The sequence below is a fragment of the Eutrigla gurnardus genome (genome assembly GCF_963514095.1).
Source record: "Eutrigla gurnardus genome assembly, chromosome: 1".
NCBI lineage: Eukaryota > Metazoa > Chordata > Actinopteri > Perciformes > Triglidae > Eutrigla > Eutrigla gurnardus.
In genome coordinates this window covers 6,383,395-6,408,921 of record NC_139915.1, presented here as the reverse complement: position 1 = coordinate 6,408,921, position 25,527 = coordinate 6,383,395, and the positions used below count along the sequence as shown (strand labels likewise).

Genomic DNA, 25,527 nt, shown 5'->3' with positions numbered 1-25,527 from the left:
ATCAATGCTGCTTTGAGCAAGAAGCTATACCGCTGCATTGAGGTCAAAGCAACTATTAGCTGCTTCTTCTGGGTTAAAAGCCTTGGCTAAAAATACCTTGCATATCTCACATCTTTCAAAGAGCAAGCATCCACTTCACCCCCATGCTAATGGCAGCTGGAGACATCACACAGACCTGATAGGCCTTTATATACGTTCTCATTATAGTGACAGCACAGGGAATCTGATACATTCACAATCAACAAAAAAAACCTTCACTGCTATTAGGACACATCACATCTCATTACATATGAAATGACAGAGGCCACAACGCCTGCAGTCAGATGGGTAAATTACTTCTTTGTCCGGCGTATGGTGGTGGGGCAGAGAGCTTTGGTGGTGGGGGAAATGAGTGACGTTATTCCCAGGGTTTCCTCCATCAGAGAAGTTAGTGTTATGACTATCTCTCTAAATCTGCAGTATCAAATGTTCAAACCATAAGCGCAATTCACAGCTTTCTGTAGAGTCTAATCGATAGGGAGCTATTTCCCTGTTCGGAGCCAAAGGTATCTGTTTCCTCTCAGCTAGCGTTAAGTGTGCAGGGGCATTCCACCTCTGACAGGCCTTTACCCCCCAGGGACCTGGGCTGGGATGATGCAGCCCGTCATGCATCTGGAGCTCATCTCCAGGGGCCAACAAGCCTACATCTCTACTGGACGCCCCAAAAGACAACAGAGACACCTTACAAAACGTATTATTTTTAAATGATTATGATTTAACAAAACAAACACGCAGACTGTCATTGCTGTGGCAGTTATGCAATCAAGCACTCAATCCTAGCCAGTAGCCATTACATTCACTGGTTTAACATGTTATTCATCCTGTGACATAGTACCATATAACTTATTATTTACACTACCTGACTGGTTTGAAAAATCACAACAAAATCACACATTTTTCATTAGCTTAACATAGTAATTGCGTCTTACCACCATGGTAACGTGGACGATGGGCTGATATTAAACCTTACTGCTTATATTTTGAGAATATGAGCAGAGTCAAGGGTGAATTGTATGCATGTGGGCGAAAAAAGTTGTCTTTGGTCTTGGTCTTTTATTTGTGAGTGGATCAGTTTTAAATATGGAAAGGGAGCGATGCTAAAAGAAGTACCAGCTATAGTGCTCTGGTTATAGTTTTCATTATTGCGCAATATATGTTCCATGGAAAATCATGCATTAGTTTCATATATTCTTGATCAATCAAATTCTTTGGCAGGTAAATTATTATAATCATACTATATATTTACATTGTTGACAGCCTCAAGGTACAGAACCCAATTAAATGCTTGCTTTTTATGCTGCAGTTCAGTCCAGACGCAGACATCACTGAAGTATAGTATAAACGATAAGATAAGATAAAACTGTAATGATTCTCACAGGGAAATTGGGTTGTTGCAGCAGCAGGGCATATGATATAGATAACAGAGCAAACAGACTGTATTGAACGTAATACAACAGCAAAAAGAACATTTTGTGAATAGTTAAGCCAACAAATGCAAAGACATATGGGGTTTCCGATTACAGAATTACAGGTAAGCAGATGTTTGCAGAGTGCAAATCTTTTTTAATTTTAATTCAGCACCTATGGTTCACACCTATATTATTGTTTCAACCAAACACACACACGAGTGTTTTTCCATTACGCTAACTACATAAAGCACAAGAAAATCTATTTGATTATATAATTTGCCTTCATATGCTCACTAATCTAAAGTTCACATGCATTACTTGAAGTCTGATTCCAACGTACGAATGACCAACTGAGAACAACTCCACCTACAAATGCACTAGAATCGGTCAGTAAACGTTACTACTTCTTTTTCTTGAACAAATGCTCTGATCCCACATCCTCCCTGCCCTGGAAGTGTGGAACTTCCTCAGGTTTTCTAATCACATTTATTTAGGGCAGGAAAACCTGAGATGTCTTTGTTTGACCAGATGGCTGGCTAATCAAGGCTGGCTCCTCTGGGGGTTGGGGCATCCTAAATCTGCCACAAACATTATTGAACCATGTTCCACATTAATATGCTCATGTTCGTTAGGAAAGAGCCTTGTGATCCGACACTCATGATTATGTAAATTTTCGACAGAGACAGTCCAACTCACTACCTGCTTAACGCAGATGAGACATGGCAAGATTATATTTCTGCTTAAATAATAAAATGCAAAACAAAACAATATCTCCATAATGAAAAGTACCACGATATAGCATGTTTTCTGGTAATTCAGTAAATAAATTGCAGATATAAAAAGAAAATGTTGTATAATTATCTGTGGATTAAAAATGAGTTGTGCTTGTTATTATCGATTTAGACACATAACTGTATCATGATATTTCGATATATATAATTTCATCATATGATTGCACTGAAATGTATTATAATACATTAACCCTACTGTAGACCCTGCTGTTAATAATTCAGTTTGCTATACCACTCTTTAATCATTTACTAACGTGGCTTTTGAAATTATTGACTGCAGTTGACATGGTCCATAGTACTATTCAGAGTGTGATTGTCTATTAACCAGATCTGCTACAGGTCAGAGCCCGATGTGTTTTGTCTGAAATGATTTAAAAAAAAGCCATACAAATGGTGAATCCAGTCATTTTTGTCTAAAAAAGGGTCCAACTACAATCTCTGGCAAAGTTTATGTTGATAGCTTAACACAAACTGATAACAGGATTCAAATACAAAGTCAGAGGTATTTCTCTTTTGTTCTTAACATGAAGCAACATGCTGTATTCAAACGTGATTTCATGCAATGCCATCTAAGCAAGCTAGAGATTTTGTTCAACGGAAAATAAAATTGTAATATGTCCATATCCTTTAACCTACATCTGATCTCCAATACACTGTGTGTGTGTGTGTGTGTGTGTGTGTGTGTGTGTGTGTGTGTGTGTGTGTGTGTGTGTGTGTGTGTAATTACGATTACAAACAGTATTTTTTTTCCCTATATGAATGAAAGTGTGTATACGGCAGTAAAACCCTTAAGGATAACTTGCCATCGGCTTTCACAGATATGCTGAATACAGTTGGTTTCTTGTGATGATTGTGATTCAGGAAGTGGAAGAATGCACAGCCCTGAATGTAGAATGTAAATGTTGGAAGCCGAGCTGTGAACACATCGCTTTCAGTGTAATGTGACGTTTCCTGGGCAGCAGCCAAGACCTTTTTTTCCCCTTCCTTCCTCCTCTACTGGTAGCTCCCTCTTACAAGCACGTGATTACACACAGCTTGTGTTTGAAGACTTGGCAGCCAAACAACCTGGCCACATGCTATTATAAACTACATGGGATTTTGGCAGGCAGCGCAATGACTGTGCAGACTGAAAAGCAGACAGGCTACAGTGAAAGGAAAGCCTCCTGTACCTCTTTCAGCTCCTTCTGGGCTGTGTTTACCCAAGGGCCTTGACACAGTGGCCCAGTTAGCACCTACAAGCCTGGAGCTCAGCCAAAGCCGTGTCAGAAGGCAGCCAAGAAAGCAACCAACAATAGACAACTCTCACTCTTTTCCTCCACACCTCCTCATTTCCTGCCCCTTTCTACAAGGAGCAAAGAGGAAGTCAGAAGCCAAAAGCCGCTTTTACGCTGCCTTTTCGTTGCAGGAGTATCACACTTTTCCACACCATGGTCTTTGTAAACACTACGAGACGGAAAGGGGTGACAGAATGTTCCGCATCTGAGATGACGACAGAGGTAGTCGGAGAGCTACGACAGAGGCGAAACGAGGCGAGGGGCCTCTTTGTGAACGGAGCGAGGAGGGCAGCCGGAACAGACGGTGACGTTTTGAAGACGTGATGCGAGCGACACGCCGCTGGGAGCATTTAACAAGCTGAGAACGTAGATCAGAAGAAGATAAAATGCTGGTTGTTGCTCGCATTTGTACGCATCAACATGTATATGATGCACAGCAACTTTGCTTTGTGTTGTAATGTAAATTTAAATATGCAAGACGAGACAAAATTCACAACTCTGCCCAGGCAGTCATTGCACATCATCTGTGTCTTTCGTGTGATCATTTTGGGGGGAGTGGCTCTAGAGGGTGTCCTGAAAAGATAGGCTGTCAGCATTTCCAACTTTCTCCATAAATGTAGGGATTTTTGGAATAGTTCCGATTGCTACTTTAATTGTAAAAGAGTTGGCAACACAGGGCTTGGTTTTTCTGTTGGGATAATTTTTCAATTCTAGCATGCTCTTGCTGGTTCCTCTAATGTTAAGAACCAAGTTTTAAGTTTCCATCCTGGTATTTCTCTCTGAATTGGCTATGTCGGAGCTTTAGAGGAGCACATGTGCTGCGATGGGGAAACGCCTCCCTGCCGAGTAAATATCCAATGTCCTGGAAGCAGGACGGCTGAGCAGGTAACACCGTCAGTTAAAAAACAGCCGTCTCTTTCTGATGCCTTCCAACAAGCCTATTCTACCGGTGCAGAAAACACAAGAACATAACAAGTGCAGTGGGGACGTTTATTGCAAAAGATTTGCAGCCTTTTTCCGTAGTTGCGGGCTTCCGTCACCTAATCAAAACGCTCGATGCATGCTACACTGCCATCGTGCACACTTTTCAGCACTAACGTAATGTCGAAGTGGGAGATGAAGAGCACATACTCCAAACCTGCATTAAAGTCATATACAGGCCACTGAAGTACAGGTATTATTATTTAAAACAGTGTATGTTTGCAGGTGTATTCATTTAAACAGTAACTTTATGTTTTAAATATGTACATATTTCAAATATGTACATTTACTTTTGAAAATGTTTTCCCCTTTGTATCCTATACCAGTCATCAAGGCTAAGAAGCACTTTTGCATTTTAAAGTGTTACATTTTTAAATATTTATCTAAAAGAAATCTTAGCTCATAAGCAAAATAAAGAAATCAATTTTGAAACCGTAACCCAAGAAACGAGGTACGTTTTAACTGTGGGCTAACTGTATTGTTGCATCCCTAGGTTACACATTTAACATTTTATCATTTAAGATGGATCATCAATATCCCTTGAAACACCAAGTACATGCAATGAATGAACCATGTGAGCAGTGATGCAAAGACAGACATATGACCTATGCGACCATATGGTACATGGTACAAGGACAACAGGACCTCAGCTACTGTGCCAAGGGTTACTGCAACACACAGTAGTCTATATACATGTTTACTGTATATATCGCTATATGCAGTCAGCCTATATAAAACCCAAGGAGACTTTGCTCAATAGTGTCATATGACCTTGGCTCTACTTCCCTGCAGCTGCCAAGGGGGTTGGTGGTCTTTGTTTTTTATGTTTCATTTGGCTATTCCCTTTTCTCTGTTTGCCTTCATTAAAGAGCAGGTGTTGAGATATGCCGAGTGGGAGTGGTTGTAAAGGACGAATGAAACCAGCGATGGTGTGGGGAGGAGGGGGCTTGTGGTTTCACTACCAACTGATCAAATTACAGCAGGAATCAGTAGCTCAGTTTCCATTAGAAGCAAGGAAGTCAATCCTCCAGGGTCGATTTGGGAAAAAAAGTGTGACAACTCTAATGGACATGCATCATTTGCATTTAAATGTGAGAAGTTTTTGCCTTTCAATTCAATTAAATGGAGACGAGCATTGTGGCCCTCAGTGACGATGCGCATGAAGGGTCATCCAAAAAGTAATTTGCATGATGTTGCAGGAGCTTTTACTTCAGCTGAAAAGCAGACACCTCTGACACAAAAGGCAAGAAGGCCTTGTGCTCTTAGCAGGTTCATTTCGCCAAGACAAAACGGGTGTGTTGTAAGGAGCATAACATACGTACTCCTCTCATAAAGACATTTCTGTCACATTCATGTGACTAGTACGAGTAAAGTGGGATCTGAATAGAGGTGTGGAACTATCAGACTGCAAGGGGCCCAACTTTGCGCAAACATGCCTTCAATGCAAATCACTGCACATAGATAATAAAGCCACAAAGGAAGTAAGCATTTCAACATTGCAACAGCTGTGTTTTCCATCTCTCAAAAGGAGGTAGAGGCATGAAATATGGGGGAAGGCCAAATAGAATCTAGCTGAGGATTACAATTGCCACTTGTATATGAATAAAATGAAGACAAGTTAAATCTTATATGTGATTTCTAATGTTGGATATGCAAAATTCACATTTAGAAAACATTTTACTTGAAATGACGTCATTCTTCTATGTTGTGTTGCAAATACGTTGAGACACAGCAGGGTGCCAAATGTAGCAGCAGACTTGTGGATGGCAGAATGAACATGACAGACTACACACTGCCAATTAGTGCTGTGTTTGACCAGTCCATGGTGCGGTCGAGCCAGAGGACTGGACACACCAAGGGAAGCCTCCTCCCGTCTGCCAGAAGCAGATGTGCCCTTTGGGACTCAGACAAAAAAAAAAAAGTGTCTCTGGCTGCATCCGCGGGCCCTCCCATTCAGCTCCTCCCATTCAGCCCCTTTGGCTTTTTTCTTTTACAGCCCCTGCGACACTGAGTGAAATGAATTGAAAGATCACCAATCAGGAGCCGGACTACAACACGGACATGCACCCACCCCCCACCCCCCTGTCTCTTGTTGGGAGCCCCCGGTGGGAATGTTCACTGTTTGAAGAGTTAACTCTTTAATTCCGTCTGGAATGTTTCCTCTGGGTGGGGCAGTTTAGTGTGTTGAACCAGACCACTAACCCCTCTTCTCCTTCCACAGTATCTCCTACCCCCTTCATCTAGCTACTAAATTCAATACCTCTATTTCTGGGCAGGGGAATCAACCACACGTGGCTGTTAAGAGCAGGTCAGCACAAAATGAAGCTCAGGCTACACCAGCACGCGTACACTTTACACTCCAATTTAGAGCAATCTGAAACTGTTATTTGCATGTGAAAAAAATCCCACCCACACTACATTGTAATAGATGTTTGCCATCCACACTGATGTACCAAAAAAAAAAAAAAATGTGGGCATGTTCAGGTCGTGTGAGCCAGCAGTGTACAACAAATTGACATTGAAAAAGTAGTAAGCATTGCATAACTACAATGTGATGTTGAGATTTTCATTATCTGCATTAATATTTGGTGGCAGCTCACAGACCAGGCTATTTGGATGAACAAAATGGTACTACTTCACTGTTGACCTCTTTTACAGCAGAAAATTCAAATTAAGTTAAATGTTCCAACACCGCCTATATGCCAATCCTTCTGGAAATGCTAAATATAATTAAGCATCACTAATTGTGGGGTTGAAGGCCCCTATTAGGACACAAATCCAACCATGGCCATACCAGTCTGGCTACATTAAGCACAAAGTAGCATCAATCAGGAAATGCCATAAAAAAAAAGGTAATCTAGAGTTAAAAGTCAAGTCGGCGCCATCCAACCCAACCAGCCAGAGCCGGCTGTCAAAGCAAGGTTTACACAGCATTGAACTACAAACATAAACGGAAAAGTCCCAAAGCAATGCACCATATAAACTAATGTGTAAAGACTACACCTCGGTTCAAAATGCTACCAACACACAGAAAACAGAAAGACATGCAAATGTAAAATAATTCATGGCATACAGTGCTTTTTATTTATGAAACCTGAATTTACCAGGTGGATTAATTAAAGCACATTTTGTTATATTAACGAAAGTGCTTGAGGCACAAATCTGAATGCAACGCATCAATAAAATGTGCATTAAAAAAAACATTTTAGCAAACAATACATAGTAATTTAATTTTCTAGATTAAACTCAGATGACAAAGAACCTGGTGAAGAATGAAAAAGATTCACATCCACAAAAAGAAATGAAGAAGTAAAACTGAAAATAGCAGTTAATACACACAAAAAGAAAATTAGGTAATTTATTCATGCTCAATTAAGATTTAAATATTTCTTGACACACAAGGTCAAAGAAAAATTCATCATTTACACCCTAAACAATATCTGATGTACTGACTTATTTTCAAGATATTAATTTGAGTTGGTCCATTACGCTACTTAAATATTATTTTACTTCTTCTATTTCTGGGCAGTTTGAACAAAGCAGAAATAAGCAGTCAGGGTGGAGGTTTTCAATTCCTCAATCAGAATTACCTCAATTTGCAAGTGGTTTGTACAAATAGGGGTCAGAAGGTAACGCCTGCCTTAATACATCAGCCTAACAGGAAGTACAGTAAACAGAATAAGACTAAGTACAGCATTTAAAACCCACCAACAGTTGTGGCATTTAAGACACCAACATAACATCCAGAAAGCAGAAATTAGATCAGGTTGCATGAACATCAGGCAGTGAGGCACCTGGGCTCCCACTGTGACACTACTGAGAGACATGGTGATACTGTTGAACGTTTTTGTTTTCTCACACATCCAGTGGCCTACCCAACAACACTGCAGCGGGTGGGCCGATTCACCAGGGCAGATTTGTTCCACATTCCACTGTCAAAATGAAAACTCGATTCCATCTGCTAAATACAATGTCCTCCTCATTTATCATAAATGAACCATAAACGAGGCCAAACATTCCTGCCTCTAAAAGCTCACACACAATCCGTATTGATCTGTGCGCTGCAGCCGCGCAGCTCCCCACTTCCTGGCTGATGTGTTGCTGGGGCGACAGCTAAATTATGCAACAGCGCTGGCTTTACAGACAGGCTTCAGTGCTCGAGCAACAGAAGCGGGACTCAAGGGTGGCAAATGATGGCAGGGATCGGCGGTAACAGATGCCCCCCTCAGAAACCAGATTTAGATTGCTGTGGTTTGTTTGCCTTTGTTGGCCCCCATTTTTCTTATGTCAAATGTATCCCTCAACCAAGTTGTAGACGTGCTGTCCCTTCTTCTGCCTTTTTCATCAACCATGGCAAATGAGAGCACAGCTTTTGCACTGATTTACTTTAGTCAATTATGAAACAACAATGTTTTCCATCGTATCCTGTCCACAGCAGCATTTTCTCATTAAAAACCTGAAAAAGAGAACCAGATCATGCAACATATCTGTAATATAATTTTCCTCATTGCATCATGGGATATCAATTACACAAGGGCGCCAATGCAATAGCCCATTTAGAAATAATTCAGATGTGGCCACCAATTTGTTGACTTGATGTTTCGTTTCAAGCCCGTTAAGCACTCCATAAACTTATTATTCAGCCCTGTGATGCGATGAGAGAACTACTCATATCGGTTTCTATATCTTCTGGCCTTGTCATCACTCCCCCTCTGTGATCACAGCAATTCAAATGTAGGCATGCTCCGCACACTGCCTCCACTTTGTCTCATTTGTCAGGAGACAGTGGCACAGAAAGAAACGGCACGTGAACTTAAAATGTGTAAACGTGTGGCAAGAATGCCGCTGCTTTCTCACACTACGTGTAGCGTACCCCAAGACATGTCTCAGTTACAGCATCCAGCCAAGCAAGCGCTGTCACCATCAATATAGTGGGACACAAGATCCGCAATCTGTGTTCCGCAGGCATGATTAAAACTATTAATCACAGAGGGATTATCGCAGTGGAGGGGTCTATGCACGTGTGTGTGAGCAGGAGGGGTGGGGGGTGGGGGGGTGGATTACAGGGGTCATGCAGCCCCTGTCCCACTGCGGCTGAGGCCAAAGTGCTGAGGCTGGCCGGCTGCCTTCCCTGGCTCGCTCTCTCCACGCGACGCCTTTGTCCATCCCCTTGTTTGACAATTATTTACTCTGCTGTTTAGGACAGGGCTGAGGTCACCACACATACATCACTGACATGAAAACACTGGCTACCCATGTCTGTCCACCCCCATCTGACCTGTATAGGCCGTCTCCACTCATACACTTAGGAGTACAGAACCACAAGACAGACAAATCAAATGGTTGTCTGTCAAGTGTTGTTGTTGGAAAACGTGGATACAACTAAACATGACCTTGTTACTATAGGGATACGCACTGGTTGTTTGTTCTCATGTTGCATTCATGTTTCACAAGCAGCTACATCTTCAAATGTTGATGCACTAGCGAATGGACATTTTCCTATTATCCTGTTCGTCTCTCTGTTAGCTGCTCTGGATGAAATCAGGAACCAAACTCTTTATATATGGTCTGCTATAGCTTGATTGCATGGCAGTGAGATTGTGGCCACAGCATTCATAGGCAGGGTGCTTTGAGTAAAAGCCTCCACCTAATGTGACTAGCTACATGAAATGTAAATGTTAATGTAATTGGTCTTCCAAACATTTGCTTCTTCTAGCTAGCCATCCCATCTCACCTCTTGTGACTGCTTTTAGAAGATAATAAATTAGCTCCTCCCTATATTATTATAGGGGGGGGGGGGGGGGTCGGTATTTGCGGCATCTGCCAGGCTTGTCTCTGGCCTCTCAAAGACAATGACATCAAAAAAAAAAAACAGTTCCCCTGCCTCCACTGTCCCCCTCCCCCTACAGCGGTGCAACCTGAAACTGCCTGACGAGATGAGCCGTCATTAAATACTGCAGAGCTGACATAATGACAGGAAAGATAAAAGAGAGGAAACAAAAAAAAAAGCCAGACCAATTCTCGTCCCATAATGCCTCCCCCAACCCCCAGGCTGAGCCCGCCTCTCCTAATAAAAGACACCGAGCCACAGATAGGGCACTGGTCAGCTATAACTTTGCTGCTGTGATCTTCTGTTCCAACAATGTTCACACAAAGCCTGGCCATCTCGCAGTATAATTCTACTCTTTCTGGCACCTGGGAAAACAATAAGCAGCCTAAACAATGCAATGAAACTCCATTTCATACAATAATCATATTCGAGGTATGTTTTTAAATCATCTCCAGCAGTTCCATGCAAGGACAGACCCTCTAGTTGATATACAATGATGATTTAAATACGACTACTTCTGCTCCTCCTCCCACTTCTATACTACTGCCTTCCCTAAATTTGGGAATGTGGTCTCGAGAGGCACCATTCAAAGACATTTGCCTTTAAATAGACAGTAATAAAATCCAGTCACATGATAGTCCAGCACCCGCAGCTCACTAATCAAGCTCAGATATGTCTCCTGACACTGCCCACTCTTGTGCAACTAAAGCTTTTTATATCACCCACATGCTGCTGAGCTCTCTTCAACCTGCTATGTCCCAAGCTATGATGCTAAACCACATGTAGCTCGGCTTGGTTCCCAGTTGGCATTCCAGCGTTTTGTAACACTGTGCTGAGGCAATATTTACCTTCAAGGGAAAGTGCACTTGGCACACAGCCGAAACTCTTAGGTTAGGGGGGGCGGGGGTGTGACAGGTTGCTACTGTGTACTACATCCAAACTTCCCTCCCACCCAAAATCCTCGTACTGACCCGGCCAACCACCCACAGCCTCGCAGCAGCAGTCCTGCCCTGGCTGACTCCGCTACCTGGATCAGAGCCAAACCAGAGCCTGCGTAAAACGCCAAGAGGGACAGAGAACAAGAGAGACACACACATACACAGAATGTGAGCGCAGAGGGAGAAAACTAGTGAGTGTGAACACACTGCGCCCCAGCCTGGCCCTCTGCCAGCACTCACTTAGGAGGATTTTTTAGCCACAAAAGCCAATGGGCGGTCAACCATCCGCAGAGATTTGAATTGTCTCACAAATATACAGCTGGAGAGGTTTGTCCTACAATCTAGATTAAGCAGTCAGCAGGGGGCTGGACTGAGAAATCACCAAATTACTCAACAGGAGGTGACCAGTGAAAGGGCCAAACGCCAAGTGAAGTTTCACCTTACGTTACATGTGATAGCTTGACCACAGGATCATTTGTGTTTATTCACGGGATCAATTTGCGTCACCTGCGCTAGACGCACTGAAGATGCGGGATTGTGGGGGGGAGGGGTGTTTCCTCCATGAAGACACCGACACTATTTCATCAGTCATGGCTGAAATAACCACTATTGCTGCTTTGTACATTTGTGGAAGTTCCAGATACCCCGGGAAACCAAACACCTCCGCCTGAGTTCATAACATCACCCAGGGGTGCTTGTATTCACTGTGAATAGCAAGTCACACATTGCCTAGATTACTACAGCGGTATGAACCAAAAAAAAAACTATTTTGCTGTGATGTAAATGCAATAAACGGATAAAGTTTGGATCAATTGGATGTAGGCTATGCCAACACTGTATCGTCTCCATCAACACTTAAAATAACCTTGTCTAGGCATAAATAAGGCAGTGACCTTGTTGCTTGTACCATAGACAGTCTCTGGTATATACATAGTTTTGTTTGGTCTCTGTACTAATGTGAGGTTCTATTGTAGATCTCTGGAAGACCACAGCTCGCGTCTTCATTTCTGATTCAGTGACGACAGAAGGAAAATCTCAACGCTGATTGGATTTCATGCCATAGCGTCAAACACATTTCTCGCTTGAGTTGAAATATTTCAACTAATGCGAATTTCACACAGGATTGGCAGATGGAAATCTTCAGATGTAATGTCCAAAAATAATTCTCAATAGAGCAATACAGCTTTATATATGCGAGAAGAAGCCAGCTTTGGTTTGAGGGACAATGTTCGGAAGACATAACGGGAATTGAAGTAGCAAGGATGAAATAGTGTGTCTCGGAGCCAAAGCAGGGCACTAACCTGTCTGAAGTGATCATCAAAGCCCCAGTCGGCCTGACCGTTAGGAGAGGTAGCAGAGTGAGGCCCCGCAGGAGACAGGCCTTCATCGGGTTCCTGCTTGACTCTGATTGGTGGGGATGCAGCCCTCTGGGGGGCTGTCGCAGAGTAACTGCCAAACGGACGGGCTGGGATGCGGGATGCACTCTGCTGCAAAGCGAGGGTCTGCTTACGGAGGAACTCCAGACCACTGGCACTTCCTTCATCCTCATCACTGCCCTCGTCCCCCTCCATCATCTCATTGTCGTCATCCTCATCCCCAGAATCTCGGCCTCTGTCCTCATCATCCTCTCTTTCAGAGTCCACACTGCTCTGATTGGAGACCCTGGGAAGCAACCCACCACCAGGCATCCCTCCAGCCAGGCTTTTGCCCATGAAGCTGGCACCAGAAGCCCGGGCAGCTGCCAGGATGGCCTGCTGGGCAGCAACCTGCTGAGCATACATGATGTGGGCCTCTCGCAGCTTCCTCTCCTTGCGCTCCATTTCCAGTCGAGCCTGCTGCTGGCGCTGGAGCTGCTCCATAACTGCCTCCAATTTCATCCCCCCTGTAGAGGTGCTCTGAGGAAAGGCCACACCAGGCTCCTGAGACATGCTGGGCTGTGAGAGGAAGAGAAGGAGTCATGGATGGCACACTGGAATCTAATTAGCCATTTATCTCATTATACAGGATGAAATGTGTAAGGCACATACATTCTCAAATATACACTTGAAAAGAGGAACATTTGTACATAACACAATACCATGGATAATCCATCCATACCATTTACACCAGGATAATGTCGTAAAATTGTAACTCTCGGTCAGCTCAGCCAATGTTTGAAGCCGAGTGCCACTGATTAAATAGTTGAAAAATCTTCAGCATCACAGCAACAAATCTGACTATATTTGCAAATATAAATAAATAAAATGTGTATTCTCCCTAGTTGCTTAGGCTCTCAGTGATTAACAGAGGAATTCAAAGTGTGTCAAAGTAGAAACAATGAAGCAGGTTAATTCATTAACCCGGTCTGCAATGTAACCAGATGCAGTACAAAGTAGCCAAGAAAAAGGACAAAACAATCCTGAAGTAGACGTTTAAAGGTTTTAGGGAGAGCACATAGATATGACAGCTTAACTTGTATACGTTGACATCATGGCAGCCCACATATTTGGTAATATCACCAGAGGAAGTATTAAAATGATACGTTTAAATCATATTACAGAGGTTTAAACGCTTTTTTAAAAGCAAGCGGTGAAGAATTGGTCCCGAATATCTGAGCAATGACAGTAAAACGGTCGTTTATATAAAAGGTAAGTTAGCTTTCAAACTACCCAGCTAGCCCGAGAGGGCGATGAGCTGCTTCCAAATAGCCCCCAGCAGAAACTTCAGCGTTAAATGAAAAGCAGGGTAAACTGCACTCAACATCTCAATGAGGCAAACTACCACCCAGGAGTTCACTTACAACTGCTGGTGAAACGTTTAGCTCACGTTAGCTGCCACATCCTCAGAATACGTTGGATAAGGTATAAGACATAGGGTTATCGTAACGTTACAAACAAGCGAAACTAGCATATTAACTAAGCGTTTTTTTGTAAAGATGCATTGCAGTGTAGTCGTAAAGCGTAGCGTTAAAAAAGAAGTAAAAGCAACCTACCATAAGGTCAAATTAGCTCTGAAAGTTTCCCCCCTTCTTTTTCCTTTGGGAAAATGACACGTAAAGCTAACGTTAGCTAACTCTTTTCCCGTAAATTAGCCGTTCAAACTGCGTCCGTCGGAAGGTTTGTGTTTTTTTTTTTTTTCGTGTGGCCCCGTCAGAGATCACAGAGATGCAAAGGGACGCCGAGCATTACCACGACTCACCATTTGTGCCTTACTACTGCCGGAGTTGTCCACCATCCCTCCTTCCGTGGCTTTATCGCTCCTTCCCTCGTTCGTGGCACTCGTTCAAACACTTGTAAACACACACACGCGCGCGCGCACGGGGCCAGCGATAGTGTGCATGCACCGTAGATATCGACCGATCCGCCAGCAGCAAGGCTGCCGTATGCTCGTCTCTTCTGTGGCGACCTCTCCAAATCTACCTGTGTTTCTGTCTGTTTCCCCCCCACCAGTGACTTTCCTTATTTCCTTCTTTAATAGAAAAGGGGACCGACTGGAGAATGGCCCGATCTCATTTCTCGGAGAGCGCTGAGGTAACTCCCTTCAGTCGTTTTTTTTTTTTTTTCCTTCCTCCCCTTCAATTGACACCCCCTGCATGGCGCACAACAGCATTAGGCCCGCCCAGCTCCAGCAACAAGTCTCACGGCCTTTTCACTTCCAATACACTCTTATTCAGCCGGTTTACCTAGTTTATTCATATGTTTCTTTATATGTATAATATAGCACCCAGGAGGCTGAAACACCAGGGGTAGTTTTGTATGTGCGCTAATAGTAGCGTCATTTAATTCAACTATATACACGTTTCAAAACGTTCAAATGTCTCTGAATACTAAATAACATGTGATTATGATGCAGATTATGATTTAAATGAAATTAAAGAAAAACTAATTGGATTGGGCCTCATATAGTGATTATATTGCATTGAGAAAGCAGTATAGCTCCATGCTGCCCCCTTGTGGAACCACCGACTACCACGTGCATGCTGTTTAATGCTTATCAACCACCACGCATTCAGTATAACTCGTTTAGATCCATAAATAAATAAAAAAAGCTTCATTGGTATACTTACTGCCTCATTACACAATCACTACCAGAGATTATTCTCAATCATTATAATCACATTCATACGGCTGAAAGTGTATTTAACATTTTTTATTGTAATAATGTAAACCAATAAACAGTACAATCAAATAAAAAAAAGATTAGTGTTTACTGTCATAAAATAACTAATTCAGTTATTGCATTTAGCAATGTCACAATGTCATACAATAAGCAGATTGTCCCAATCGTTGCATAGTACAGGTGAGTCAAGTGTACTTGCTACTGACCACTGGTGATAAGTGCAAAATTTGTGTAGGTAAAAACACGGTGCAGAGCCAGGGCCGTGGTCAACGCACTTTAAATTCAGCTGTTACATTTAAAGCAGTTGCCTCGTGCTCGTATCGAGTGACTCACACTTAGTGTTATAGCTAAAACAGCTTTTATTTTCTAAATCACCCAAAACAGACAAACAACGGAGTGCCGTGAGGAGAAACTCATGTTAGTAATAACATTTACAACAGAATCCACTTCATCAATTTGTAAATTGATCCCAACTCTGCAAAGTACATTAAAGGTCCCGACGCAAAATGCCACATTCTTTCCAGTCCTTAAATGATTTATGTTGGTCAAGTGGTCTGCAATACCATTCATTTATGTGAATGAGAGTTATGCCAACATCACAGCATGAGAAATAGCAGTTTGGCCTGCAGGTAAGTAACGCAGTTATCCTGACTTAACACTTCTATGCACTTAAACAGTTCTTCAAACTCACTGTTTTTTATTTTACAAATGCGTGCGAGAAGCAAATTACTTGATCCGGCTCCGTCACTTGCTCCGATATTGAACATTTTTTTGTTAATGCACATTTCAAAAAAATAATCAGCAACAATGAAAAGTAAAAATATGACCCAGACTGTAACATGAGTTAGCCCATACATGTTTTTCAGTGAGAAAAAAGAGGATTTCCATCTATCCAGATCTGTTGTGTAGGAAACGGCAACATACACAACGTAACACAACGTAACACAAGCAGAAAATAATACACACACATAGTTTAAATTGATGCATGTATATATGGGTAACAAATAACAAGTGTAGACAGATACCTCAGTCATTATGCAAATATGGTTTACTTTTTTTAAACCTGTAACTACTTTTAGAGTCCCCGACCAATCTACGAATAAATAAATAAATAAAATGTTAAAAATGTAAATGTAAATGTAAATCTTTTGTCTTGCTTTCAATATTTTTGTAACAGCTGGGGTTTCCTGTATACGTGGGAGCTATCGGTTTCTGGGGTTAAACTTATTCATACAATACAGAGATTGTAATTCAAATTGGTTATCTATCAAAGCACTTAAATAACACATAGGCTTACATGTTGTGCCATACACATTAGTGTATGTTCAACGTTTATATTTGGTAAAATAAGTTTGACTCTTCCTGCTTCATATATTTAAAAAAACTAAACATAACATATAATTTAAGTTGTTCTTTTTGCTTGACTCGCTTATAGTATTCCACAATGGCGACCATGAAACATAAGTCTTGTGTAATTATTGAGGACAGATACAGTGTAGAAAAAAAAAAAAAACATCCAGTCAATGCAACAACAGTTAGGGAATGTTAATGATCATGGGAGGTGCCATCATATAGCATTAGTTGATAACTGGAAAACTCCAATTGGCTTGTCGTGCTTCAGTAGGTGGCGGACTTGTTCGCCAGAGTGGAAAAGACAGTACCCTTCTCCCCACTGGGCCAACGAGGACCCACAATGTTAATTACTCTGCGACTCTATCTAGAGCTCAGGCATGGTTAGCATTTCATGAAGTTCAATAAAAAGAAACATTTAAAATTGGTCAAGCTTTGGAGTCACAGTGAATAAGGCTTGTTCTTATGTCCCTCTGCGTTTCAATGTGAGTTGAGTGATCTCGGTGCACGTAGTCCTGCATGGACAGGGGTTTGGCTTCAGAGCAGGAAGTCCTCAGGCAGCGCAGCAGTGGAGCTGGGTTAGAAAGAGGGCCTCAGGCACCAGTGACTAAAGTCAGGGACAGGAACTGGTGCCAAGCCTTTGTAAGGTCCGAGTCCCGGCACCGGCATCACTGCACGGAGCAGGACGGGCCCTCGGAACAGCAGCACACAGAGGAGCCCATGGATTTGGGCGGAATCAGGTCCAGGTCCTCGTCATCGGGGATCTCATCCAGACGGTAGCCGTCCTGAAGCAGCTGCCTGCTTAAATCAGGATGGACCTGTAGAGCAAAGAGGAAGACATCGCTATAACACACACAGACACCAGAGTAAGGTCCCGGTATGGCACGCCTGCCGTGCAATCCTCTCTTGCGCCGTGCATTTGTGTTTTCTAGCATGTTTAGGAGTACATTAAAAGTGAAAACATTTTGTAACTTTTCAGAGCCAGGCCCAGTCGTCAATGTCAAACTTGGACCAGGCAGCCAATCAAATCGAGCAAGAGGTAGGCGTTACGACTTAACCAATGGAATGGAAACGGCAAAATGCCAACCAAAGGTTGATATTATTTATTATTATAAAACATCAGTGGGTAGCACTGTCGCCTCATAGCAAGAGGGTCCGGGTTCGATTCCCGGGTCGGGTTCGGGTTCCTTCTGTGTGGAGTTTGCATGTTCTCCCTGTGTAAGCGTGGGTTCTCTCCGGGTTCTCCGGCTTCCTCCCACAGTCCAAAGACATGCAGGATGGGGATAGGTTAATTGATGACTCCAAATTGCCCGTACGTGTGAACGTGAGAGTGAATGGTTGTCTGTCTCTACATGTCGGCCCGTGACCCTGAATACAGGATAAAGCTGTAGATGATCGATGGATAAAACCTCAGACTTGCAACAGCAAGAGCTCAACCTCTCCTTGAATCCACATTTGATCACCTGGTTGCACCCACAGCCCCGCTCCACCAGCTGTTTGGCCCGATGCGCAAAGGGCGTTTATGAAGCGGCCACACCTTGGTTTGATCAGGGCCCAAGTTGGCTAGACCTGGAGCACATCTCACTCATGTAGTCTGTGGTTACATAGACCTTTTCATCCCCCATAATTACATGTGTCTTTTTTTAATGGCCTTCCCTGTACAACCAAGTTAATCAGGTTAGGTTATGTATGAATAACAATACATGTTATTCTCATATTTGTATTATGAGCTCACCTAATATGTTCTAAGGCACTTCGACATTTAAAGGTTCTCTATACAGGATTCAGCGCATTCATATTACAGCAAACAACTCTTTGATTTGAAAAGACAGAGTGGTGTAATGAAATCACCCTCCCTCTGTGTGTGTTATAATCTGAGCTTCGCTGTGCTTTGTTTACACAGCTGTCTAGTCCATGTTAGCTTAGTTTTATATCACTTTGAGACAAACCTGTTCCTTTTAACCCCTTGCCTATTTACTTTTTGCCAGATGTAACTAAACTGGTGGTGCAACTATCCTACAGAAACCCTCAAATAATCGACCACTTTTTTATCATGCAGAAACTATGTGCTGAGAAGCCAAAGCGATGTGTTAGTGAAGGATGTCACAGAAGTGACAAGATGGACAAAAAGGAAATAATAAAGCCTAATTTTACAATACAAATTAGTTTGGAACATATATTACAGATTCCTGCACCCCTACACATAGTCGAGCAGCGAGTTAGACTGTGTGGTAACTGAGAAAAAGAAAGGTGAAACTCACCTCAGCTGAAGAGTAACCTGAGGAATGCTGCTCAAAATCGATCTCTTCATCACTGTAAGGACGAGTAGGACAGGTTCTGTCATTCTGATGTTAACAACCGTGTTTGTCTCCGTGTGTGTGTGTGTGCATCTGGAAATGTCTACGTGACAAGATTTTATGGCTACAATGTAAAAATGTCTGCTGTTACCACTAAGAAGAGATTTTTCACATACAGCCATCATCTCTACACCTGGTGCAAGTTTACCTGTCTGAGTCCAGTGCAACCAAAGTGTCCTCAGCGTGCTGACTCAAAGCGGCATAGCCCTTGTTATACTTCACCGTCCTAAAAGGAAAAACCAGAAACTGTGAAAAAAGCATCTCCTCACATCTCAAACAGCAGCTGGTTCTTTCCTCATCATTTCTCCTCTGCTCACCTCTTAGCTCCTTGCCTGGGCTGATGCATCACTGGAGGTCCCGGTGACAGGGCTTTCTTCTTTAGTGCTTTCCTTGCCATCTCCCTGTGTTTCTCTAGGAATGACAAACATTGTTTGTGCCGACTTGGACTGACTGATGAAGTCAAAGCAATGGTCACACAAGTCATTTCTGCTAATAATGCCACATCTTGAAAAAAACAACTCAGTGCAGGACCTGAGATTTCTGAAGCTTCCTACACACACACTCTCAGCAAGTGTTAAGTTTTTGAGAAGGACTGATATCCCTTATGATAATCACACCGCTAGAATAAAATCAATAAATGTTACTTTTTTCAGTGTGCAGATTCAACACAGTTAAAAGAATTATCAAGACAAAAGAAAAACATAAAATATCATTACCTTAATGACAAAAATAAATAATAAACTGGATTTGATTTGCTTATTCTAATGGCTTACATCAGTTGAGTTTAGCATATGGGTAATATGCTAGTATTCTTTTTTCATTACTCGCTGTCCATTTTCATGATACAAACAGGCTGTGTAACTAGAAGCTTTGTAGAAGCTTGTTGTTATTTTAAGACTTAAACACTTAAGCTTTGTGCATCTCTACACCTGCTGGTATGTGTGTGCATGTCTGTCCTACCATTTGCCCTCTACCAGGGATATTACAGTTTGCAATTGTGGGTGTTTTCACAGGTGCATTCTGGGTGCAGGTGATTGGTAAATGAGTGTGGTAGCATGCATGCACACAGGTTTTTACTTTTGAATAATGTCACTATTGTGGATAAGCTTGTGTAGTTATTTGCAAAAAGAGTGTTTTAGGTTTTCAAATTTGGTGTAAAGCACACTGTGCTTATGGTTTAGCATACCTGGTCAATAGAGATGCTACATATAGATAAGTTAGTCTTCAATAATTGTGCCACAAATACCATGTTCTGTGTTTTGGCAATTGCAAAGAAACTATAACAGGTCAAAGCAGCTCTCTTTAACCCTTCCCACTACCATCACTTAACCGTGCAAAAAAACCCACCATCAGCTCTTGTCTATGTGGAAATCCTCCTTGTCAATGACATCTGACTTTAGCCAGGAATGTGCAGCTACAGAAAGTCTTTTTTTTTGTAGATGCCAAATAAATATCGGAATTTGATGCGCCAGTCAAGAGTTCAAACTGCCGAAATGTTTGTAAACCCCTTTAGGAAACGATTATGAAAAGACTCCTGAAATACAGACAGGCATAATAATGGCATTGTTTATGATGATTTGAGAAAACGCTTACGTAGTTTGTGGTGGATTGCTGGAGCTCGAGACATAATGTAAGGTCCTCTTTTCTCCACAGGCCTGATCCCTCCATCAGAGGTCTTCGGTCTTGTTCCATTACTGGGCCCCTACAGTTGGAGCAATTAAGGATGATCTGTAGTTCATATTCATGTACGGTTACAAGTAAATGACAAGACAATAATTAAACGACAACCAATTCCAATGCGATTCAAATACATGCTTCAACAAACAAATGCATGTCTTTTGTAAGTAATTTTTATCCATTTCTAAATAATCTAAAGTCTGGCTCCAGTTGTATACCCCAACCCTCACCTGACAGACTTTTATTTAATTGAAAATTCCCCAGCAGCCCCTTCGGTTTACAAGAACAGACTGTTAATTGTACGTGTTCATCGGCTCATTAGTCATGTCACTCGTAATAATTTACAGTCAAACTTAGCAATGTCTAACGAAAGAGCCCTTAACGTTACCATCTCGACACTCATTTTCTAAGAATGGCTCATTTAAATAACTGTCAAAACATCCCAGGCTAAGCTAGTCCGCTAGCCTCCCAGTTTCTATTTACAAGCTAGCGTTAGCCGGGCTAGCTTTAGCTGACATTACCGACAAAACTTGTGGCTCCGGCTGCGCTTCCAGCAGGGTGTCCTTCTCTGGCTCCTCCATGATGTCGTTCATCATCTTGGCGTTAGTTGTCACAACTCACACCACAACACAGCCATGATGACAAGTGTCCAACCGGCGCAAGACTTTGTTGTTTTCTTCAGGAGCAGTAAGAACTTCTGGTAGTTAGCTGTGCTATTATGCTAGGTGACGTTTCATACCACTTCCGGAAAAAAAAAAATACAAAATAAAACCCAATGTCCGTAACATGTTTTTAATACATACGTTAATGTTAAGACGCGAACGAAATGTTATTACAACAAGAAAAGTGGAGTCAAGTAACAGGAAACGATTCAAATGTCATTATTAGACAAGATAAAAAAAAAAACAATTAAACACTATGTTGACTGGTGCTTCCGTTTTCCACAGTAGAAGACCTGTATTTTCAAAAGTAGTGCAATTACTAGCCTATGGTTCATATTGCTTGTTATAAAATGAAACACCCAGATTTCCTTAGATTACAACCGTCCTGTAGCCATCTGGTTATAAGAGAGCTTAAAAATGACAAAACACAAAAACATGACTGTCTCCTTGAGAAACGTATCACCCTTTGCAATGTTAAGCTAAATAAAAATATTTATATTATATATATTTGCTCTTTACAGGGTTTAACTAGATAACATAAGCACTGACCAAAATCTACAGCAACTGGTTGACATTTGGGTCTTCATAGGTGAACCATTTATTAAACAGTGATAGTACTCATTACAATGGAGGGAAATTAGTTGTGCTTTTGTTTAGTCTTTGACCCACCTGCACACGCAGACCTTTCTTGTGACGGATATTAACTTGTCAAAAATGTGTGACCAAACACTGACGATGACCCCACGAAGCAGGAAGAGCAGGAAACTCCTAAATGGAATGCAGCCAAAATGAATGAGATCTACACCTGTGCCTTTCCTGCTGTGTCAGAAACATCCGCCGTTCAAAAGAAAACATAATACACATTCCTCAATTATAGGGTTCTCTTTATTAGGTCCACCATTTGTACACAACAGGACAGCATGGATTTAATCAACAATATAGACATATTTGACAGGAGAGAATCAGGAGAGCTCATCTCTTTATACTTCCGACCTGAGAAAAGAGGAAGAAAAGATATTTTCAGTTGCAAGCACGTAATATGCATTGTAATTCATGTCTGCTGTACATTTATAGAGCAGGTCAGCAGGGTTTGAGGCAGCGTTGGACAGCAAAAGTTCACATCAATATACCAAGTAACATGCAGTAGTAGAATTATTGTGTTTTTTTTATTGCAATAAAATCCTTTATCACCCTATATATGTCGTAAAGTGCAGTCTCACCTTGACAGTCTATAACTTGTCAATGCCCAGCTCTTCCGGTGTTGAGATGCCAAGTTCTGACAGGGTGGGCTTCAGCTCTTGAATCAGGTAGGGATAGATGTCTTTGTGGGGGCCAGCTTTGTCCTGCATAAAACAACAAATAAGCATTTTATCATTTGACAATACTTAAAAACTTAGTTGCAAAAAATATATTATTGGGGATGTTAACGGAATATAGCATTAGTATGTTATTTTTTTTACTGTCATATATAAATAAAAAAGTAATATTGTATCTTTTTACCCTAACATTAGGGTGAATTTTTATTTGAGCTTCATTTCTGATGAAGCTGTTGGGTCTTTTTTTCTTTTCAAGTAACGTGAACCTATGAAGGGATGGTCACTCACCTTAACGGCCTCAAGGATGCGGATGGCACTGGCCAAATCATTCAGTCTCCGGCAAGCCCTCAGTGCCGAATCCAGGATCTTGGCCTCGGGTACCAGGTCATACCCAATCAGGGTGTTCATGCCTTTAATTAATAAAAAAAGCTGCATTACTTCTAAGAATCAGCTATAATAAGAGAAGATGCAAACAATAGAAGAGCGAGAAACCATTAAAACGTACAATATTCAGGGCATCAGTACCCACCACTGTTAGACAACGTTTAAACAAGGGACATAGAGCCGAGGACACATAATCAGATTATTAAAAGTACAAATTGTCAACAAAGTCACCTTTCCTCAGTTCCCAGGCGTCAATGTCAGGCTTGCTGAAGTACGTGACCCAACGGGCATCAAACTCCTCATCTGACTCCACCTTGCCATGGGAGTAACATCTGGACGCCAATGGAGCTGCAAAACATATGGCAGGCAGACATAAAGATTCCTTCAATGTTTTAAAATGTGAGTGACAACACAACACAGGAGTTTCATGAACTCACAATAACTACACATAATGTATAAGTGAATAAATAAATGCCTTTCCTACAGAACCTGCCCTGAATTGTTTAAGGATCCAAACACAAGCAGCAATACAAGAATTTTGCATATCTAAACGACAAACATTTTGGTCACATTGAATGAAAGAGTAAAGCTGGCAAAACAGAACATACAATGTATTCAAAAAAGCTTTTAAGTCATTATGTACATTGTTTCCATATGGCTGTCGTGAGCAAGGCAACATTTAACAGAGACAATTTGGCATGGATGACAAAAACATGCGATAACTTTTTAAAACTTAAAAACTACACAATATTGCAGAGCCCTTATTCAGACACGCAGTATGACATTTTTAAACTTAAGTGCACAGTTCTCTTTCAAAACTCAAATAAAGCACTTGAGTAAACTCAATTAAAACATTTTCAGCTGCATTGCATTGACCAGTTGGCGCTGTGGGCCCACGAAGCCCATTTAGAAGTTGTATTTAATAGCTGGTTTCAGTTTCTTTAAATACACTCAGAGATGAGTCTCGCTGCTACTGTAATACATTTATGTTAAACAACTTTAACTTCAAACCCACACATAATATGTAAATACATAAAGGCCTATTTTTTTTCAACCATAATTTATCTCGCACAACAACAATGTAATAGACGTTACTTTTTCCCTTCTGTATAGCAAGTGAATTCCCATCTAATTTCCTGAACCCACCGCATTGACACTAAACATTAAACTGACATGAATATCATCTTATTAGAATAAAAAAATGTACATATGTTATGTAATTATAATGTTATATATAAACTTTCCTGGAAGTAACAAAAGTGTATTGCAACTTCAGCTGTAGCCTGAATAGAAGCCCGTATAACCTTACAGTAAGTAACCAATGACGACCTGGCTGAGGGAGTTCAGATCAGGACAGCTCATATGGGACAGTGTTAGCATCAGAACAGGTCGCAAGGTAATCATTCATTGTCAACTGTTAACACATTTAAATACATAAGCGAGCTGTATGCTAAATAAAGCATATCGTCCGAGTAGACGTTACAACGTGTAGATAAGAGCTGCGTATAAACTGCGGTCACTGACGCTCGTGAATCAAGGAGGGTCATCACAAGGTCGTGACATTTTAGCTCAATTTCATTCAGCGGTTTTTCATTTAAAATACGCTATGTGAGGTGGAGCTACAGGGAAATATTCAGTTCAAGACCGCGAGGAAAGCGAACCATAAAAATGAGTCAATGTCACCCTAAGTTAGCTTCTACCACACAGCGGTAGCTAAGCTAGGTAGCTAGCCAAGCAGGCTTTATTGTGGCCAGCTTTATGACAGAGACCGTCTAACTTTCACGGCACACGTACAGGGGACAGTCTTACCCGAGTAGCAGGGTGTCGGCCGAGCCAGACTCCGGGCCCCTGTAGCTGACAGTCGGAATACGGCTCGGAACATGGTACCGCAGTCGGTGCTATCCGTCCTCTGAGCTGCCAAAGAAGGGACTCTGGACGGACAAACACGAGTAAGCCGACGAGGGTCACGTGGGTTACGGAGAAAGCCGAAGCCTTCTAGTCCAAGCTGCTGATAGGTCCGTTTCCCGATCAAATTTTACTCTGGACGGACAAACACGAGGAAGCCGACGAGGGTCACGTGGGTTACGAAGATAGCCGAAGCCTTCTAGTCCAAGCTGCTGATAGGTCCATTTCCTGATCATATTTTACTCTTACTGTGTGACGTGTGTGTGATTTCGACAGTGTAAATTAAACATAAATCCAATTTATTCATATCGGTTATTGCTTCAGGATACTTCCCGACAAATTTCAGACCTATATGATTATTTATGAGGGCTCAACAAATTATGTTGCATGTATTACCACTAATTATTGATAAGCTCCTCCAAAATGTTGGTTGTGGAGGTGTTGCAAGATGTATTGCAGTCCTATGTTGACCGCATCATCCAGCTGGGGTCTTGGGATGTCCTTCAGGTGGGTCAG

General features: G+C 41.8%; 3 protein-coding genes across 3 annotated transcripts in view; all 3 read right to left on the bottom strand.

Moving 5' to 3' along the window:
- Positions 1-14,808, bottom strand: part of LOC311017997 (AT-rich interactive domain-containing protein 3B-like) — a 50,517-nt gene extending 35,709 nt beyond the window's left edge. Inside the window, exons 1-2 of the mRNA XM_084016717.1 lie at positions 14,440-14,808; positions 12,564-13,196 (exon numbers count right to left, since the gene is read on the bottom strand). Of these exons, the coding sequence (XP_083872843.1) occupies positions 12,564-13,196; positions 14,440-14,475 (669 nt within the window). The 5' untranslated portion in view covers positions 14,476-14,808. The remainder of the gene's footprint in view (positions 1-12,563; positions 13,197-14,439) is intronic.
- Positions 14,809-15,393: 585 nt separating this feature from the next.
- Positions 15,394-21,475, bottom strand: fam219b (family with sequence similarity 219 member B). Its single transcript, XM_084023828.1, has 6 exons — positions 21,266-21,475; positions 20,661-20,769; positions 19,385-19,478; positions 19,216-19,293; positions 18,972-19,023; positions 15,394-17,528 (listed from the first exon to the last, which is right to left on the bottom strand). Exons 1-6 carry the CDS (start codon positions 21,338-21,340, stop codon positions 17,379-17,381), a joined length of 558 nt encoding a protein of 185 aa, XP_083879954.1. The 5' UTR covers positions 21,341-21,475; the 3' UTR covers positions 15,394-17,378.
- Positions 21,476-22,273: 798 nt separating this feature from the next.
- LOC311011414 (cytochrome c oxidase subunit 5A, mitochondrial-like) lies at positions 22,274-25,075 on the bottom strand. Its single transcript, XM_084006344.1, has 5 exons — positions 24,916-25,075; positions 23,338-23,454; positions 23,011-23,132; positions 22,627-22,749; positions 22,274-22,399 (listed from the first exon to the last, which is right to left on the bottom strand). The coding sequence occupies exons 1-4, from the start codon at positions 24,986-24,988 to the stop codon at positions 22,636-22,638; spliced, it is 426 nt and encodes a 141-aa protein (XP_083862470.1). The 5' UTR covers positions 24,989-25,075; the 3' UTR covers positions 22,274-22,399; positions 22,627-22,635.
- Positions 25,076-25,527: the final 452 nt, after the last annotated feature.